Source organism: Psittacula echo (assembly GCF_963264785.1).
Source record: "Psittacula echo genome assembly, chromosome: 6".
NCBI classification, from domain to species: Eukaryota; Metazoa; Chordata; class Aves; order Psittaciformes; family Psittacidae; genus Psittacula; species Psittacula echo.
Genome location: NC_137743.1, coordinates 58264 through 78690, shown reverse-complemented (window position 1 = coordinate 78690; position 20427 = coordinate 58264). Strand labels below are relative to the sequence as shown.

Sequence of the window (20427 nt, the reverse complement as noted above, 5' to 3'; positions counted from 1 at the left end):
GAACCGACGGCGCACGGAGCTTGTCGCCGCCTCACATCGGCGGCACCTCAGCGCTGTCCTAGAAAGCGGTATTTCCCTCCAGCTCTGCTTTATGCCCACCGGGGCTACAGCCGAGTCCCACCAACACCCGTCCTGCGGCGAGGAGCCGTTACCGCCGCCCGGCACCGGGGGGTCTGTCCTCACCCTCGGCTTCCCAACGGTCCCGAGTCGCGGCGGGAGGCGCAAGCACGCACCGCCTGTAACGGGGAAAAAGCCGCCGTTAATGCACGAGGAACCGCTCGAACCTCGCTCCAGCAAAGCAAGCACGACAAACGGCACAGGCGGGGCGCAGCGACCGTTCTTTCACGCTCCCTCACGCGGCAAGGAGCTGCCGCCGCGCGGGGCACACGACGCGTGCGCTGCCCCCCGCCGTGTGCCGCTCCCCGCTCGCGGCAGCGGCTCGGCCACGCGATAAACTATTTCCGGGCTCCGCCTAACACCGCCGCGGGGAAACCGGCGCCCCGCGCGCCCGCGTCGCGCCGTTGTGTCGGACCGCGCCTCCTGCTGCCGCCACTGTACGGGCCGGTCCTCAGGGCTCTCACTCGCCCGAGCACCAGTCCCCAGCCGAAACAACACGGCCCCCACGGCGGAGCGCGGGCATCGCCGCACGTGCGTCCCGAGGGCGGGGCGGGGCCGGGCCGGAAGCGACGCAGCGGGCGGCCGTGGGCGCGGTTGGAACGAGTGCGCCGGGAGGGTGAGTGTTGCCGGGTCTGCGCACTCGCGTGTCTTTCTGGGCTGAGGTGGCCGGGCTGCTGGGCCGGGGTCGCGAGCTGCGAGAGGGGTGGGGCCTGGTTGCGGCCTAGGGTCATGGGGAGGGCTGGTCCTGCCGTCGGCGGAGCTTGTAATGGCGCCTGCGCTCGCCCGTAAGTCGCTGCCGCTTCCCCGCCTGTGGCTGGAGGGTCAGGAGCGGGCTCCGTACTGTTTGCAGTAGAAGGATGAGGGCTTGGGGTGGGGGAAGCGAGCTACGCCGTAACCCCTACGGGCAGTCGGTGCAGCGCTGCCTGCTGCGGGACGCTCCCTGCGCTACTGGTCCTCTCGAGCTTCCCAAAGTCACATAGGCTTTGGTTCAGATCTTGACGGCCGCAGAGCTTTGCTACTGAGTGGGGCTACTGGCAGAGTGGAGTTGCAATGTGGGCCCCTGCAAGCACTAGGCTGATTGATAAGAGCTGTGTTGGCCTCATTATTCTTCGTGTTGCCCCTCTTGAGGTTTCCTTTTTCTTGCTCATCTCCTGTGCCTAGTCACAGGGTTTCTCTATATCCAAAGAAAATATTCAAACCCTCTTGACACTTGCGTGACACATAAAAGCGATTACCTGGGTTGTGACCTTACTCTTGGTGATAAGCCGGTGTTCTTCGCTGTTTCTTCACTGGAAATGTAACACGAGCAGATAAGAGGGGTTTTTAAGAAACTTGATAGCTCCCTGAAAGAAGTAATAAAACTGTAGATAAAGGAGACTTAATGAGCAAAGCTTAGACAGTTTTCTAAAAGCCTTTGGCAAGTCTCTGAACTATGAAATCAAGAGCAGTTTTAATTCCTTAAATGAAAAATAACTAAAATGCTCACATAAATGCTTATGGCTGCGCTGACAGTGATGGATGCTTGAAGTGTTTACCTTCTTTCTTTTCTCAAACTTGATGCCACTGAGAGGCAACTTATTAAGTGTTAAAGTAGTAGGGTTTTTTCTTCCCTGTGTTAAAATATTTATATTTAGCCACTTTAGAAAGTGTTACCTTTTCTGTGTTTGTGTCAGTAATTTTTGTTAAGTGCCTTACTGATTTATTTGTTTGCTGTACCACCTTCCCCTTCTAAACTGCTCTTTGCCAGAGTTGTTATAAGAAGTGTATTCAGTGGCAGAGTGAGCACTTTTCAGTTTAGCCTCAGCAATTTTTCAGCTGCTCTTGTTGCATGTTGTATTAGTAAGAATATGAATGCAAAGCTTTTTTATGTTTTTCTGCAGCATCCAGGGAAGAAAACATCTGAGAGTCACTGTGGATGATACTCTGAAAAGTCAGCTGAAGGTGTAGTGAAAGGCAAAAAGCAAATAGAATGGCAGAAATTATCAGGTAAGGAGTGAAGTGCAGATTAAAAGACCGTATCATGTAACTATATAAACCCTTGCTTTGTCCAAACTTGAGTATTCTGTGCAGTTCTGAACTCTCCCTTGAAAAACATGCAGAACTCTGTTTAGGGTAGTTGGGGAGGTGGAGGAAGAGCAATGCAAATTATTGTACGTATGAAATAGCCTTGATATAAGAACAGCAAGAGCATCCTATACTGATTTAGTAATGGTAGTGCAGACTAAGGAGTTGCTGTGGTTCTCTCTTGCTGGTGGCAGTACTCATGTGATTGTATAGGCAGGTAGGTCAGTTGGTCTATGACCAAAATATTAGCATGATCACTGGCAATATTGGTAAAAGGCTGTTTTTTGAAGGGGAGTGGGAACTGCAGCTTTGAGCAGGAGAGGTGCCAAAACTGGTACACTTCTGGTGCTAGGACAACAGCAGAAGGAGGAATGAGAGGGTAGGTGCAGTGTAAGTCTGTAAAATCATGATTGGTGTGGAGAAGGTGAACAGCTCCAGAGCTACACAAAGCTGGAGACCAGGAGAGTACGCAGGTAGTTTTAAGTGCTTTCTTGTCCTGCCTGTGTACTTTATCTGGGCATCTGACAGACTGCTTTTCTACTGTTGTGTTTTATTTTAATTTTCCCCATTAGGATTTGGGTGTTAGCTTAGCCTTTATAGAAACCAAATGCCATCTTGTTTCTCTCCGACCCTAAAAGAAGCGCATTGTGAAGGCAGAGAACAAAAAAAAAAAAAACACAAAAAAAAAAAAAAAAAAAAAACACAAAAAAAAAAAAAAAAAAAAACCACACAAAAAAAAAAAAACCAAAACAAAACGTAAAAGTAGATAAAGGCAAATGGCTTAAAAATAAGGAACTGGAAGGACTGCTGAGCTGAGCATGCACAGTTCCCTTCAGGTTGAGATGCTGATGAATACTGCTTTGAGTGGTGCTCTTCTTGTGGAAATAATAGGACAGGGGCTTAGGCATAAATCCTATAGCTGGTAAGTATTTTCTAGTTTTCCTTAGGAAGTTGTGTCTGGCTGACTTAACTGTTGCCAAAAGGCAGTTGTTGAAGAGGTTCCACAATGGAGATTTGGATATGGAGGCTACGAATAGAAAGAAAATAAGGCTGAGAAAGTGCAACTAAAATTTCTGTAAGAGGTTCTGGAAGAAAGGCTAGGGTACTAAATGTAGTAGTCTGTCTTTCTCCTGAAACATTAAACAAAAGTGCTGACTTCAGTCTACATTTTTCAGACTTTTCATTCTATCCTTGCATTTCCCTTTCTACAGTTTCTCCTGGATACGAACATGTGTCCAGGTACCTGATTTGCATCTTGTTGCTTAGTGACATTATTGTTACTCTACTAACCATAGCTATTAGAAATGATTATTCAGTCCTGACTGCTTTTCCTGAATGATCTTTGGCGCTTGTACAATGTTCATTTGGGGGCTGTAGGAAAACTGGAGCAGAACTGGGATACCAGTTCTACGATCTTTATCCTTAACAGCTGGTGGAACTGAATGTTTTGCTGCTCAGTGCTGAAAACAGGTGGTAGAAGAAAGTAGGCAGATTTGATCGACGCAAGAGTAGAGATGATGTTAGGAGTAAGGAAATGCTTGAAAGATGCGAAGTAACCCTATCATAGACTAGAATAATAGACTAAAATCATAGAATAGTTAGGGTTGGAAAGGCCCTTAAGATCATCTAGTTCCAACCCCCCTGCCATGGGCAGGGACACCTCACACTAAACCATGCCACCCAAGGCCTCATCCAACCTGGCCTTAAACACCACCAAGGATGGAGCATTCACAACCTCCCTGGGCAACCCATTCCAGTGCCTCACCACCCTCACAGTAAAGAACTTCTTCCTTATATCCAATCTAAACTTCCCCTGTTTAGGTTTGAACCCGTTACCCCTTGTCCTGTCACTACAGTCCCTAATGAAGAGTCCCTCCCCAGCATCCTTGTAGGCCTCCTTCAGATACTGGAAGGCTGCTATGAGGTCTCCACGCAGCCTTCTCTTCTCCAGGCTGAACAGCCCCAACTTTCTCAGCCTGTCTTCATATGGGAGGTGCTCCACTCCCCTGATCATCCTTGTGGCCCTCCTCTGGACTTGTTCCAACAGTTCCATGTGCTTTTTATGTTGAGGACACCAGACCTGTACACAATACTCCAAGTGAGGTCTCACGAGAGCAGAGGGAGGTTTCCTAGTGAGGACTAGTGCTTGTTTAAACAAATTTGTGTCCCTGTGTTCCTCACTTAGTAATCTTGACTAAAGCAGCTACTCTGTGTGCTTTTTATTTGTTTTAATTAGGTGTGTGTGGGGAACTCTTTGCACAGAGATAAACCTGTGTTTGTTGCAGTTGTGTCTAGGACTGAAGGTGGGCTGTAGCATGTCTGCCTGCACAAACTGTTAATGCCATCAGGATGGTCCCGTGCTTCTTCTTGAAGATGGAACTCTTTAAGATTACTCGAGGTGTTCACTACCATTAACTATCTGAAATCATAGTTTTCCATTGCTCACTTCCTACTATACTTGCTGTACACTGAGGTAAATAACTGACGATCAGGTAGGAACTTTGGGATCCCTTACCACTAACAAGCAACCTTTCATAAAACTACTAGTTTCATGTGACAAATGAAAGTACCAATTTAGTTTCTGTTTGTTTTCTCTTACCAATTCTTCCTCTGTTTCAGTGTCTGAAAAAAAGAAAAGCAGCTCCTCAGCATCTGCAGGGATAGAGGAGAACCTGTTGCTTTTTATTTGGAAGTACATTGAAAGAAGTTGCATGTGGTAAAAATTGGCCAGGTGAGCCTAAAATGAGGGCAGTATTGTTTCTTGTTATCTGTGGCAAAAAAAAAAACCAAAACACCAAAAAAAAAATGAAGGCTTGGCTTAATGTAGAAAATCACCTGCTGTGATTGTGAGTGACCAACATTCTGGTGTTGGAGTTGTCTTTATTCTGCAATTATATACACCGGGTTTATCTTTGCTAATAATTGGAGCGGGAGGAGGGGAGAGCAGGGTTTATGTGCACTATGATAATGAAAACAAAATCCACTCCTAGCAAGTGGAAATCTCTAGACAGTCTTTAGCAAAGTGATGACCTTATGTTTATTTTGGGTGGTTGTTTTGGGGGTGTTGTTTTGTTTTTCCTTGTGTGGAGATAGTGATAATTGTGAGTTGGGTCTTCTGTTAATTCTTGAGACTCGAGGTTTTTGCAAGTGTCTTGAACTCTACCCCCAGTGCATGAATATTGTTCACTTTTCATGAGGCTTCCACGGTTGTGAGAACTGCTCATGGAAAAGGACCTCGGGATGTCGATTGGCGAAGCTGAGCATGAGCCAGCTTTTTCCCAGATAGCCAAGAAGGCCAGTGGCATCCTGGCTTGTGTGAGAAATCGTGTGGCCAGCAGGACCAGTGCAGTGATCGCCTCCCTGTACTGGGCAGTGGTGAGGCCGCACCTCAAATCCTGTGTTCAGTTCGGGGCCCCTCACTACAAGAGAGACATTGAGGTGCTGGAGCAGGTCCAGAGAGGGACAGCAAAGCTGGTGCTGGAGCACAGGTGTGATGAGAAAGGGCTGAGGGACCTGCAGGGCTTTAGCGTGAAGAAGAGAAGGCTCAGGGAGCACCTTATAGCTCTCTACAGCTATACCTGACAGAAGGATGGAGGGAGGTACGGGTCCCTCTTCTGCTGAGTAACAAGTGATAGGCCAAGAGGAAATAGCCTGAAGCTGTGCCGGCAAGGTAGAGACTGGATATTAGGAAAACTGTCTTTACTGAAAGGGTTATCAGGTATTGGAGCAGGCTGCCTGGGACAGTGGAGGAGTCATCCCTCCCACCACACCCTCCACGGTGGAGGGGTTTAAAAGATATGTAGATGTGGCACTTCAGGACATGGTTTAGTGGTGGATTTGGTAGCAGTAGACTTATGGTTGGACTTAATGATCTTAAAGGTCTTTTTCCAACCTAAATGTTTAATTATTCTCTTAATTTAAAAATTAATGTAAATGAGATACGGGACATACTTGAAGAGCAAAGCAAGCACTCTTGGCCCTTGTGGAGGGATTTGGGCTGCAGAGAAAACAAAGAAGATAAAGAGTTTGAGGAAGTGAAGCCACTCTTAAAAGTTTCGCTGCAGATTGCTTTCATCTACTGTCTGCAGCACAGGGAGAATCCAGGCCAAGGGAAGCTGGATGTGGGAGATGGCTAGGCAGCCTGAGCTGTGGGAAGGGCTGTCTGGACTAGTCTGGAACTAGACAGAAAACAGTTGTTAATGCTGTAACTGGTAAAGCCCTGGATTTTGTGCTGCAACGTGGAGTAGAATTACATCATCCGCTGGGACAGCAGGCAGGAAGGTGTGCGTGCTGGTGGGAGGAATGAGGCTGGAGGCTCTGGGGTTACGTCAGCCGGCGGCTGGTTTTCAGGCTGTGCTTGCAGCGCTGATGTGGCATCTGCTGGGAGAGGCTGGGGCTGGCGCGGCCACCGCTGCTTCTCGTGCTCCCTGCAGGTGCTGCTTCTCCTGGACACCCGTGTTGCAGCTTCAGCAGGAGGGGTCAGGTACGGGAATTTTGCCGGATCTATGTGCTCGGTCGAGGCTTGACGCCTGCAGGTGTCACTGTTACGTGTGCAACAAGTAGTTTGTCTGCCGTTGCTTTTCGTTAAGCTGAACTTCCTGTCTGTGCTCGAGTGGGTGCTGCTGTCTCCTAGCGTGAGTCGTGCCCTTCCTCAGCTCACCCTTTCTAAGGCAGGAGGTCCTGGTGCTGTCTCTAGTGCTGCTGCTGTACACCCTGCTCGTGCTGCTTAACTTACACACAAGGTATAACAAAACGGAGCGATACCGAGCTTCTGCAGATGCTCTCTATTGAGATACCAGATTGAAAGTGATACTTAGAACCATTCTAACAGGCCAGTGACAGTGTTTTATTTTGCTGCACAAGGCAATGCCAAGAATTGCAGGCTGCCATGACCACATTTGTCCCGCTGATTCTTGGTAGAAACGAATGGTGTTGTGCATGTTGCTTTGAATTCCCTGTTCTCTGTGTGCATAACTTGCATAGAACCTGGGCAAAGCTATGTGTGAACTGTTTGGAAGACAATTTATTTGAAGCTTTTCTTTATTTTAGTAAGTTCTTCTGAACTGGCTTCCTTATGGGAAGGTTTCTTGTTTCTGAGTTTGGACCAAGAACTGCAGATTTAAGTTTTCCCACAAAAGTTTTAATTGGTAACATAGCTGTTTAAATAAAAAAAAAAAAAAACAAACCCAAAACAGACAAAACCTCGATTTATCTCTGTGTAACTTTCTATAGGATTTTGGTTTCCTTGTATATAAAGCTGAAAAAAGTATGTTCAGTTTTATTAACTCACTGTGAATAGTTTTGAACATCCCGTGGGCCTGCAGCCAACAGACTGAAAAATCACTGTTGTAGATTGTTGTTGTTAAAGGCATCAGTTTTAGGGTTTAGAGCTCTGATGCTTGGGAAGGTGACAGAGTCACTTAACACTGATTTTGAACTGAATCTAAGTGTACTGTGTTACTTTTAACAGCCCTTCTGAAGATCATAAATTAATGAAAACTAGCCAATAGTATTGCTTTCTATAAGTGATAATATAAGGATAACTTTTATTAAAGAGATGATAGGAGAATAATATTTTTAAAAATCAGGTTTGGAGACTGGTTTGGAGGGAGTGGGTTTTCCTCTGATAATGAAAGAAATAGATTTTTAAGTTGATATTAGTCTTGGAGAAATACCTGAATAATGCATGTTGTGTTTCAAGTTATTGCTCCCTGCCCTCCAATAAGGCAGAAGAGTTTAATTTTTTTTTTCCCCTAAATTATGTACCATTTTTTGGTTTGTTACTGGAGACCAGAACCATCACAGGCATGGAAATTGTGGAAATGGGAAAATGATGATTGAAATTAACTTTAAATCCTTTATTGAGGGAGAGGAGAGAAGGGAGTTTTTCTGCAGCCTCATATTAGCCTGAAAAACAGTTTGTAAATTACAGTGTGCCTTGTGCTCTTATCTGTGCTCTCTGGCAGCATCATTCCCATTTCACATATCTCCTTTTCTTGATGTCTGCTGCTGCTTTAAAATTTTTTGGTTTTATCTTCTTGTTAAGTTAGTATTTTTGCCTTTTCTCACAAGCTAGTTTCAAAAATGTGCTAGTGCTATTTCTTATTTCTTCCTATTGTTCTTTCTTCAAAAGGTCTGCACTGTCTACCACTTCTCTCTCACTCCTCAGTGTCTGCTTATTAGCAAAGTTGTCTCTGGCAAAGGGAAATGAGGGGCAGTCTTCCAAAAGACAAGGTTGCTCTTAGTTGCCAGCAGCCCAGTAGTGAGAATGTGAAGTGGTCCTCTGGCACATCAGTACAAGCAACCGAGGAGACAACACAGCTTGGTCTAGCTAGTATGGGTCTGTATTTTACTGACTGCAACCTCAGGTGATTATTACTGCAGTGGGAGTTGAAGGCCTGTAAGAAAAGGGTGTAACAGGAACTGGGGGTGAAACTGCAGGCAGAATGCCTGGTTCTGTTCCCTAAGGCAGATGGTCTGCGAAAGGAGCTGCCAGAAGAACAGGCAGTTCTACTCCGGATAACTGTGGTCAAAGGGTTCTGGATAAAGGACTTGCTGTTAGCCACAAGCTGCTGGACTTCGAGCATCCCTCTGAGACACAGCTAAGGCCCTACTGGAAAGATGATGGATGACAGTAGATGCCAGGGTGAACTTCAGGGTGGGTCAAACAGCTAGACACATGAACAGTGGGAATTGTGCCTCCCAGAGGCAGGTGCATGAGGTGCCTGGGAGAGGTTCAAAGAGGGCACGTCTGGTTGGTACTGTTAACAAGCTCCTTTAAGCTTCCCCTGTTATGAGAACTTGAACTGCTTGCTCAGTTGTATCATCTGCTCCAAGTCCTTTGTCTGCCTCATCCTGGCAGTGGTCAACGCTGCATTTCAGATGAAATACAGAACTGGAGGGACATTGCGGATTAATGTTGTTAAAATGCCATGCTATTTAATCTTTACTAGACAAAACAGGAGAACGTTATCTGCTGACAGCTGCCTTATGTAGAGGTGTATATTTTGGTAAGGATTATAGTGAGGTATAATAACAATACACTGATGCAGGGTAATGAAGCAACTTTAAATGTTCATGTACACATATGCTGAACTGCCAGGTGCTGTAATTTTCATGGTATTTGTAATAGCAGTCTTCCAGTGCAGTTATTAAGAGCTTTCCGTGTCCTTTCTTCAGTACCTTCTCCTTACCACAGCTTGTGCCATGCCGTTTGCTCTATTCTAATAGTGCAGAGGTATGGAAAGCAAGTAAAGGAAGCAAAATTTTGTAAAAGGGAGAGGCTTCATGGCTTAAGCACTGTCAGGAAGAACTGGGTTCTCGTTAATCTCCTTTCTTTCCTTTGTGATACTGGATGCATTACTTCAACTAGACCTGTCATAGGAAATTGCTAATTGTGTATCCCTTGTTTGCTGGGTACTTGCTGTAGTGGAATTTTGTTACAAAAATTCTGAGTGTTTACAAGTTCAGTCAAGTGAAACTAATGCCAAATACCTTGGAAATTGGTGTCCTTATTTGTAATCATGGTTAACATCTTGTCATTTGGTAGTGCTCAGGTAAAAGGGAATCAGCCTATCTTCTATATTGAATAGGTCTGACATTCATACGAAGTGTAATAGATGCTCTGTTGTGAGGTGTACAGAGAAGTCTGGCTGCTACAACCTTCTCAATATCTTTTTTCTTTTTTTCCCCTTTTTCTTCTTCCAGATTTTTCTGTGGACACAGTTACCACTTTCTCCATTGTAGGTATGCTCACTAATGGTCTTTTCCCTTCTTGGGGAACCATATTTTGTTCTTGATCTTTAATAATGATCTTCTGCCAGCAGGTAGGGGGGGAATAGGGGCCTTTGGTTCTTCTAAGTCGTAGTCTGAGGATTCTGCAAAATGGAGAGTGTGGGCTGTCTGTCTCTTGCACAAGGAAATTGCATTAAGACTGTACAGGACAAAGAAGAGTTAGGGGGAGGGTGTGGAGAGAAATATAGAAGGAAAGTCACTGATATTTAACCAGTTTTTCCCCCCTCCTTCCTCACTTTAACTTACAGATATCCTTGGCTTGCAGAAGGCATCTCAAAATGTTGTGTCGAGCTGCTCTGAGCCCTCTTGTCCGCTCCCCTGGATGGTGCTTTGTGTTATCGCCACATGCCATTGCAGCCATTTCACGTTTACGTATGTATGAGAGAAAGCACACGTTTCTAATAATGCCGGTCAGTATGTGTCTGGGCATGCCTATGCTCTTCCTGTGTTAAGGAAAATCACCTCATTAACATCATTCAAAGGATAGATTTATGCAGGATAGAGCAAGGTTAGCAGTTACGACTTTGGTGGAGATGAAGGAAATTCTCTGCTTGTTCTAGAACCATTTTCTTTTTCAGAAAAATAAAAAAAAAAAAAGAGTAGTTTCTTGGTTTCTCTTCAGACAGTGGTTACCCCTCAAAAGCTGCCTTCTAAACCCCAAAGCTCTAGGCAAGAGAACTGGAAATGAATTGTTTGTACTGCTTTCTGGTCATGTTGTGTGAGGATAGGCAGCTACTCTATAGTTATGTATAATGTATAAATTGGATTCTTTCACCCATTCTTTCATACATGTTGTAGGCCTTATTTGCATTCTCAAATAGTCCCTCATGAAAATGAGAGGTAAGTGAAACTCGTCTCTAGACGATCCTATTTTCTACTTTTAGGTGTGTGCCATGTTAGTGCAGCCCTCAGTTACAGTTAATCATTTAAGCTGCTTCTGCATTTAGAACAAAGTATTTACTTAAAACATTAATAAATTACTGATTTCTCTTTTCTATTGCACTGTGTTCATTTCTATCTTTCTCCAGCAGGAATAACACCCAGAATAGTCCCTTTAAGTCATAAATTAATCTATTTGTATTGTAGAGCATCAAAATCAGAGAGACTGAACAGATTAAATAAATTCACGTAATCTGACCATGTTTATTGATTTGTAAAGAAGCCTCTGCATCTTCAGATGAAATATTGTTTAGGATTGATTAGGATAGAACAGTTCAGTTGGAAGGGACCTTCAATGATCATCTAGTCCAACTGCCTGACCATGTTGACTGTGCCTGATGATTGCATTGTTCTTTAAATGCCTTTCAGTAGAATCCAGTGTGATCTTCTCTGTAATTTTTTTCATGAATGGCTGACATCTTTTTTGACTAAGTTGCACTTTTGGTCCCAGAGTGTGGTGTCAGTAGCCTTTTTTCCTGTAATTATGTCAGAAGTGTTCTCTTTTTATTTTTTTTTTTTTTTTTTTTGTCCTGGCATTTTTGAGACTGTCGAAAAGTTGACCTGTTTAATGCAGTTTCTGAATAGCAATACAAGAAGATATTGAGTAAGGAAATGTGGTTTAAATTTTTTTCAAGTAGTATGGCTTATCCATGTTAATTATCCAGCTGACACACTTGGTCTGCAGGTATAGAATTATAGAATAGTTAGGGTTGGAAAGGACCTTAAGATCATCTCGTTCCAACTCCCCTGCCATGGGCAGGAACACCTCACCTATATTATGTGCATGACTCCTTCTTCAGACACAAATCACTGTGGCTCTGCAGAGCTTCATATGAGGTATGTTGGAAGTGCTTTCCATCTGCCTTCATTCCTTCAGCTTAACTTTTGGACTCTATGTGTTTGGGTCCACCTCTTTGTCAATTAGAAAGGATCCAGACTGTTCCTTGTGCTTGTACCTTAATAGTGTTGTGGTTTGACACCAGTCAGCAACTAAGTACCACACAGCCAGTGGGATGGGGAAGAAAATTGAAAAAAGTTAAAACTCATGGTTTGAGATAAGAACAGTTTAGTAATGGAAATAAATTAAAATATTATAATAATAATAGGAAAAAGAAAAAGAGGAGTGTAAAACTGAAGAACACTAGTGATGCACAGTACAATTGCTCACCACCTGCTGACTGATGCCCATCCCATCCCCAAGCAGCAATAATCCCCATCCAGCTAACACCCCAGTTTATATACTGGGCATGATGTTCTATGGTATGTAATACCCCTTTGACTGGTTTGGGTCAGGTGTCCTATCTCTGCGCCCTCCTAGCTTCTTGTGCAGCTCATTGGCAGAGCATTGAGAGACTGAAAAGTCCTTGATTTAGAGTAAGCACTTCTGAGCAACAGCTAAACCATTGGTGTGTTAGCAACATTATTCTCATACTAAATCCAGAACACGGCACTGTACCAGCTACTAAGAAAAAATTAACTATCTCAGCTGAAACCAGGACAAATCTTCACTATTCTCTTTAATCTGCTGTACTGATAGCGGTCTTGCTGTCCTTTGCAGGCATTTTGAAAGCAAAAATTTTTGTGTAGAAATGTTCCCTAGCTCATTGACTTGGGTGAAGTGCCAGGCTTATGAATCTTAACTGAGTAACACTGACTGTCTCTTCTGTCTCTAATGCTTATTTATCCTGTGTGAAGGTGACTTCCAGTTCATCTATCATCCTCCTTCTGCTGCCACTAGTTAAGCAACGTGCAAAACCGCCTGACTTAGAGATGTTGTAAAAGCTGTCTTTCTTTTCTTTCCTAACGGTCAAGCTTTCTGCGCTGCTGTAGGCAGGAAAGCTCTGTAGCTGTATCTAATAAGGGAAAGGAAAATGTTTTTAAAACTAATACTTCCAATGGGAACTGTATGGGCTCTTTTACAGTGTCCTTCAGTTTGGTCTCCTAGTTTTGCAGAATCAGAGCTCTGTGACACATGGAGTATTGCCTTATATACCTTAAGGATGGTTAGTGCTGCTCAGATATTATTCTTTATTTTTGTGACTTGAAAGTTAGCTTTTCGTTCCCAGTCACTGAGAAGTGTATATTGTGAGCTGTAGCCTTGGAAAGGGAGGAAACGTTACATGACTTCAAGGCCTTAAAGTGTGAATGAAACAAAACTGCATTTTTTTTCTTTCTTTTTTTTTAACCACAGATCTCCCGCGCCATAACCAAAGATTAAGGAATGAATCCATCCGTTGTTGGAGCAGCATCCCATTTATCACTATGCCACTCAGCCGTGCACATGGAAAATCATTTGCGCACCGTAGTGAGCTGAAGCATGCAAAGCGGGTTGTAGTGAAGCTGGGTAGTGCTGTTGTGACTCGAGGGGATGAGTGTGGCTTGGCGCTTGGGAGGCTGGCATCTATTGTAGAGCAGGTAATTCTGGGACTTAAGTGGAATGTTTGTTTTAACTTCAGATAGTTGTTGATTGTTGGATGGCACAGAAGACTGTAGGGTAAAACTCTTAAAACGGTGATGGCCCATTAAAGCAATATGTTGGCCTTTTGCTTTTTCATCCCTTGTGCTGTGGTAGCGGATAAACCATGTAACTCAGTAAATAAGTGTTTGAAGGTGTGGTGGGTTGACCCCAACCAGTTGCTAAGCACCCAAATCTTTATTCACTCCCCATAAGTGAAGGAAAGGGGAAAAGAAACAGGGATACTAAGGCAATCGCTCACTAGCTTTCACAAGCAGATATATGCTCAACTAGTCCCCAGGTGATGGCCACCTTGGAAGACAGCCGCTGCTCTTTCCTATTCTGCTATGCCAGTTCCCTTACCGAGCATGATATTTTATGCTATGGAATGTCCTTTGGGCCAGTTTGTGTCAGCTGTCCATAATATGTCCTCTCCAAACTTCTTGCCCAGCCCCTAGCCTACCTACTGTGATGGGACATAGTGGGAAAAAGAAAGCCTCGATGCTGTGAAAGTATTTCTCAACATGGGAAAAAGAGAAGTCTTTAATGCTGTGCAAGCACTACTTAGCAACAGGCAAAACATCGGAATGTTATTAACACTGTTTTAGTCTTGAAATCCAAAACACAATGCAATATGGCCCCCTTTGAAGAAAGTTACCTCTGTCTTAGCCAGCCCCAGTATAGAGGGAGAGATTTGCACAGTGAGATTTTTATGCAGTAGGTAAGACATGACTGGAACATTAGTTGGATCTAGTAGGAAAGCTGCACTGAAATTTGTGATGTCTGCAGAAAGAGTAGGCCCTTCTTGATTACCTGAGGATTTGCAGATTTTGTCCAGGAGAGAGCCTGAAACCTCATTACTTGTAGAAAAAACTGGGGATAAACTCATGGATTGAGTCTCTAAAATGAAATTATGACTCTGGGGGGGTGATTGAACATGTCTTCTCTGGGAAGTAAAGTTAACGTAATACTTTAATGTAAGATGTTTAGCTTTAGAACTTTGAAAGGAATCTGGCCAGATGCATGTGAGGAAGAAGTAGTTAAAAGCTGTACTGAGTTAGCTTCTTCACTTGTAGCATTCAAAGTTACTGTATAATGGCAGCTTTGGGAATGGATTGTGAATAAAAAGGTTGATGGAAGGGACAGCTTCTACTTTACATTTTTTTCATCATATCATTCCTTATCTGTAGCAATGGAAGAGGAGGGTGAGGGGCATGGAAGTCTTACCACGTAATAGGTATTCTGAAAATTTAAGCATAATTTTGACATAAAACCTGGTATTGTGAAAAGAAAGTTTAGCAGAAGCTATAGACTGCATGCAGTCTTTGCATAGCTCCTAAGGGGTTGGGAAGGTGTGCAGGAGAATCTTAAGGGGTGGTTGCCTTGCTTTGCACATGGACAAAGCGAAACACTTGTGTTAGCAAGAACTGATGAGCCTAAGGTTTATCTATAAATAGCCAGAGCTGTCATGCTAGCAGTGATCATACTCCTATTTCTTATGTACTGTGTTTACAGGTGTCTGTGCTGCAAAATCAGGGCCGGGAGATGATGATTGTCACCAGTGGTGCTGTAGCCTTTGGGAAGCAGCGGTTGCGTCATGAGATCTTGCTTTCTCAGAGTGTGAGGCAAGCGCTTCATTCAGGCCAGAGTCAGTTGAAAGATATGGTGAGTGGTTAGCGACGTTCCTGTTTTCCCTTGAATGTTGGGTAGTACCTGCTCAAGGCACTGCCTGACAGCTCTTCTTCATCTTTGTAGGCTATTCCAGTCTTGGAGGCCCGAGCCTGTGCAGCAGCTGGCCAGAGTGGATTGATGGCTCTGTATGAGGCCATGTTTACTCAGTACAGCATCTGTGCAGCTCAGGTAAGGGATTACTGCTTTTCTAGACTGACTTGCTACTTCAGTCAGTGACGGAATTGTTGTTGCATTTTTTCCATGTTTTATATGCTGCTGTACTTAGAATCATAGAATAGTTAGGGTTGGAAAGGACCTTAAAATCGTCTAGTTCCAACCACCCTGCCATGGGCGAGGATGCCACACACTAAACCATGTCACCCAAGACTCCATCCAGCCTGGCCTTGAGCACTGCCAGGACCTTAAGGTCCATTCCAACCCAAACCATTCTATGATTTCTATTGCCATCCTACTTTGGGGGCTTATTATAGTGTGGATGGTAACAGGGCACTCCTGTATAAGCTAAGTATTTCTGAAATGGAGTTAGCTGTCATCGAGGTGAAGCAAATGGGCTTTTTCTTTTTGGTGTTCATGTGTGTCGTACACTTACGTATGGTGGGGGAGTGCCTGTTAAGATCTTGTAACAAAATCTGTAGTTGGTGATCCAAAGTAAGTACTTAAAAATCTCAAGTGGCCAAACTGCTGCCATGCATTCTGTAATGCTGACAGAAGTGCATATCCACACTTCGGAACTTCCTGTCCATCTTCTCCTCAATCCTTTCTAACTTGCGGGTGATGGTATTCCTAGCCTGGATCTTCTACCAATACCAGATGCTGCAACTGCATTTAATTGAAGTACTCATAAACAAGCTTGTTTGTCTTAGATACTGTGAGAATACAGAATGGCATCAACTGTAAGGCCTTATTTCTTTAAAGACTTTTAATAAATTTAGGTACTTAAAGTGTGAAGTCTTGCTGGGAGACTGCCTGGCTGACATCACTAAAATGTTTACAGTATATCTAACAATCACTGTAAGTTGCACTGGATTTTACTCTTGTTGAAGTCTGTAGACAACTGTTATTCCTTTGATTTAAAAGAATTGATTGGCCATGCCAGAAAAGTAAGCGTACACTTTGATTCCAAGTGCTATTGTAACATTTGTGCGGTGGTTGTGTTTGCTTAGTTCTCAAATATCCAATGGCAGAGTAAAAATAAAAAAAAAAAAAGTCTCTTCAGACATTGAGGGCTTTTTTCCTTAAAATAGTAAAAGGAAGGGGGTGAAGTCTGCATGCAGGAGGCTTTAACATCAAGATTCTTTCAGAAAAGTGAGTTCTAGAGCTGAAGAAAAGTCTTGAGACGAGGCATCCCTCCTGCTTGTAACAGTAGAAACATTACAGCGTGAGGGAGAGCAGGAAAGGCAGTGTCTTAAGTAAGCTATTGAATTGTTTTGGGTCTTAGTAATTATCATCAGCATCTATGTTCTGCTTATGTTGGGGTTTTTTTCCCACTTGATTCTTGGAGCCTGTGATCTGTCAGCCTAAGAAAAGCTATTGTAGGTTCCAGTGGAAGTTGAGGCACATAAACCTGAAAATGTTGTGGGAAGAGTATTTCTTAATTGTATTCTTTATCCTATATTTCTTCAGTGACCTGAAAGGCATGACTGATCTGTTATGGCATGTTAATACGTACACTTATGATGTTCTCAGGAAAGTGGTAGGCTAAGTAATGTTAGTTTTTTCCTTCTTTTAGATTTTAGTCACCAACCTGGATTTCCATGATGAACAGAAGCGTCGGAACTTAAATGGAACATTGCATGAGCTTTTAAGAATGAATATCGTCCCTATAATTAACACTAATGATGCTGTTGTTCCACCTCCAGAGCCAAACAGTGATCTGCAGGGGGTAAATGTGGGTAAAGTATTGCAAAGGGGTGGATCCTGCTGGTACAGCACTAATCTGTGCTTTACTAATGCCATAATCAGGGACCTCTGAAGCCTGCAGATGGAAAACAAATATATAAAATTAGTAGTGTGAATGGAGACTGTGCTGACCTGTCTGTTTCTGACATGGTATAGTGTTGTGGGGGAAAAGCAGGGCAGATGATGTCTGCTCTGCCAAAAGCAAGTATGTCCGGTTTGGTTTTCACTGAAGAGCTAAAGTTGGGACTTCTGCAGGTCATGTAGTCCAGGACCCCTGCTTAAAGGCAGGGTCAGTTAATACCCTGCCCCCGTCATTGGGCACCAAGGTGGAGCACGCAGGTATTGATCACACTGCTAGTAATTTTGATACCACTTTACTGCATTCCAAAAGTATATCTACTTTAACACAGAGATCACTTTCTAAGTTTCTGATGGGTGTAAACAAAGAAGCTCAGAAGGACCTGACAGTGCTGAGGTAGCTTGCTTTTCTATGCTGCAGCAGAGTATTTCCTAGTTCCTCCCACTATTCAGTAGTGCTGATATGCATGTGCATTGCAGGTGATAAGTGTGAAGGATAATGACAGTCTGGCAGCACGACTGGCTGTGGAAATGAAAACTGATCTCCTGATTGTTCTCTCAGATGTAGAAGGTTTGTGAGTAATTTCTTTAACTGGGGTTTACTGATCTCTTCAGCTCATATATTTTACAGGGACAATTACTACTTACCACATAAGTCCTTAAGGGATATATCCAATGTTGTACTGTTGCATAAGCTAAAGACTGTCAGAATGCATGTGAACTTGGACTTGTTCCAGAACCCAGAATGCCATATGTACTATGGTACTTCTGCTAGCTTCTCAGAATTGTATGATGTAGTCATGATTTATATATACGTGTTTAGAATCAGGAGTTTAAGCCAAATACTGTTCTACAATAGTTTGTTTCTACTGGCAGCAGATTCTTTCTTTCAGTGAATTATAGGTACATTACAAGTCCTGGTTATTGCCTTCCAGATAGAATCATAGAATAGTTAGGGTTGGAAAGGACCTTAAGATCATCTAGTTCCAACCGCCCTGCCATGGGCAGGGACACCTCACACTAAACCATGCCACCCAAGGCCTCATCCAACCTGGCCTTGAACACCGCCAAGGATGGAGCACTCACAACCTCCCCTGGGCAACCCATTCCAGTGCCTCACCACCCTCACAGTAAAGAATTTCTTCCTTATATCCATAGAAACATAGAATCATAGAATAGTTAGGAAAGGACCTTAAGATCATCCAGTTCCAACCCCCCTGCCATGGGCAGGGACACCCTACACTAAACCATGTCACCCAAGGCCTCATCCAACCTGGCCTTAAACACCGCCAAGGATGGAGCACTCACAACCTCCCCTGGGCAACCCATTCCAGTGCCTCACCACCCTCACAGTAAAGAATTTCTTCCTTATATCCAATCTAAACTTCCCCTGTTTAAGTTTGAACCCGTTACCCCTTGTCCTGTCACTACAGTCCCTGATGAAGAGTCCCTCCCCAGCACCCTTGTAGGCCTCCTTCAGATACTGGAAGGCTGCTATGAGGTCTCCACGCAGCCTTCTCTTCTCCAGGCTGAACAGCCCCAACTTTCTCAGCCTGTCTTCATACGGGAGGTGCTCCAGTCCCCTGATCATCCTTGTGGCCCTCCTCTGGACTTGTTCCCACAGTTCCATGTCCTTTTAATGTTGAGGACACCAGAACTGCACACAATACTGCAAGTGAGGTCTCACGAGAGCAGAGGGGCAGGATCACCTCCTTTGACCTGCTGGTCATGCTCCTTTTGATGCAGCCCAGGATACGGTTGGCTTTCTGGGCTGTGAGCGCACACTGCCGGCTCATGTTCATTTTTTCATTTTTTTGAACCCGTTATCCGTTTTCCTGTCACTACAGTCCCTGATGAATAGTCCCTCCCCAGCATCCTTGTAGGCCCCCTTCAGATACTGGAAGGCTGCTATGAGGTCTCCACGCAGCCTTCTCTTCTCCAGGCTGAACAGCCCCAACTTTCTCAGTCTATCTTCATATGGGAGGTGCTCCACTCCCCTGATCATCCTCATTGCCGTCCTCTGGATGTTCCTCATCCTTGTGGAACTTGCTAGCTTTTCCTGACACCCAGGCATTTTGCTTACACTGCCCTAGTCTTCTGATCTATGCTGCTGTGACATAAGTCTGTCACCTATGGATGTTAAAGGTCTTTTTCTAGAGAGAGAAAAGGGTAGTGAATGCAGTTTCAGATCAGTGCAGTCCACATCATGCAACTCACATAGTCTTTTTCATCTTCTCTGGGTTTCTTTCAGTGGATCCTGAAAGAATCCTGGACTTCGGCACATACTGTAAGCCCTGAGGAAGAAGGAGATGCCTTTCCATAAGCGCAGTTTCTTTTAGCATATTCAGCTGGATTTCATAGTCGATTCTAGTTGAAATTACTGAGAACAACTCATAAAAGCAATAGTCAAAACAACTTGTAAAAAAATTAACCCCCAACACCACCATCCCCTAATCTTATTCATTCAATGTGACATCTTGTTTATGGAAAGATTAATGTTCTGTCCTCTGCCAGCTAGGGGGACACAGTCTGCACTTGTGCTTTCTAATTTGTAATGCCAGTATTTGTTCACATAGAATTTCTGGGAAGTGTGGTGTTCAGGTTTAATGTGTAACAAGTTCAGGTTTAACATGTTACATAAACCAAAGTGTCAGTCAACAACAGACTTACATAGAATTACCGGATTTTTTTAAAAAAAATTAGTATGCTTCTAGTGTGGTGTTCCTTCTTAGCAGAATTCGATAGTTACCCTTTTTACCTATTTCTAAATTGCCCAGTTTATCACTGTACAACCCAGCAATCAAGAATGTCAGCTGAGATTTTGGTGAGGAGGACTATCCTTTGCCTGTTTAGTTATGGGCTTGTATATGTAAGCCTACATACATATTTTTATATTGAACATATAAAAAAGTCTTTGTAACCTCAACCAAATGTCACTACCTCCCAGCCTGCATGCTGCCATTCAGCATGGGGGCTTTCAGTTTCTTAGTCATTATGCTTTCAGTAAAGTTGTAGTTCTTGAGCTTTTAGTTCCACGAAAAGCAGGGTTCAGTCAGAGTTTGCCATCCTGTGAAGTGGAATACAGCTTTTCAGCCTCAGGGATTTTTTTTTTTCTTTCTTTTTCCATGGGGAGCTTTGGAGATGAGGGTATATAACACTAAGAGATTTTTGTTATTTATTTCAGGACTCTTTGACAGCCCTCCAGGATCTGATGATGCTAAGCTAATTGACATATTCTACCCAGGAGATCAGCAATCTGTAACATTTGGAACCAAATCTCGAGTGGGAATGGGAGGCATGGAAGCCAAGGTAGAAATATAGAACATTTTGTTTTGTAATTGGGAAGGAAAAGCAGGTTTGGGAATGGGAGATAGCTACAAAGATTGTGC

General features: G+C 43.8%; 1 protein-coding gene across 5 annotated transcripts in view; it reads left to right on the top strand.

Moving 5' to 3' along the window:
• The first annotated feature begins 493 nt into the window (after nt 1–493).
• The window catches only part of ALDH18A1 (aldehyde dehydrogenase 18 family member A1), a 37844-nt gene continuing 17910 nt past the window's right edge, over nt 494–20427 (top strand). For 2 of the 5 annotated variants that reach the window (XM_080622197.1, XM_080622201.1), the window contains exons 1-11: nt 494–733; nt 1998–2103; nt 4801–4912; nt 9889–9927; nt 10224–10347; nt 13106–13329; nt 14885–15034; nt 15125–15229; nt 16791–16949; nt 17519–17609; nt 20223–20347. In XM_080622197.1, the coding sequence (XP_080478323.1) occupies nt 10254–10347; nt 13106–13329; nt 14885–15034; nt 15125–15229; nt 16791–16949; nt 17519–17609; nt 20223–20347 (948 nt within the window). In that variant the 5' untranslated portion in view covers nt 494–733; nt 1998–2103; nt 4801–4912; nt 9889–9927; nt 10224–10253. The remainder of the gene's footprint in view (nt 734–1997; nt 2104–4800; nt 4913–9888; nt 9928–10223; nt 10348–13105; nt 13330–14884; nt 15035–15124; nt 15230–16790; nt 16950–17518; nt 17610–20222; nt 20348–20427) is intronic. The other 3 variants (XM_080622200.1, XM_080622198.1, XM_080622199.1) reach the window with 3 other exon arrangements.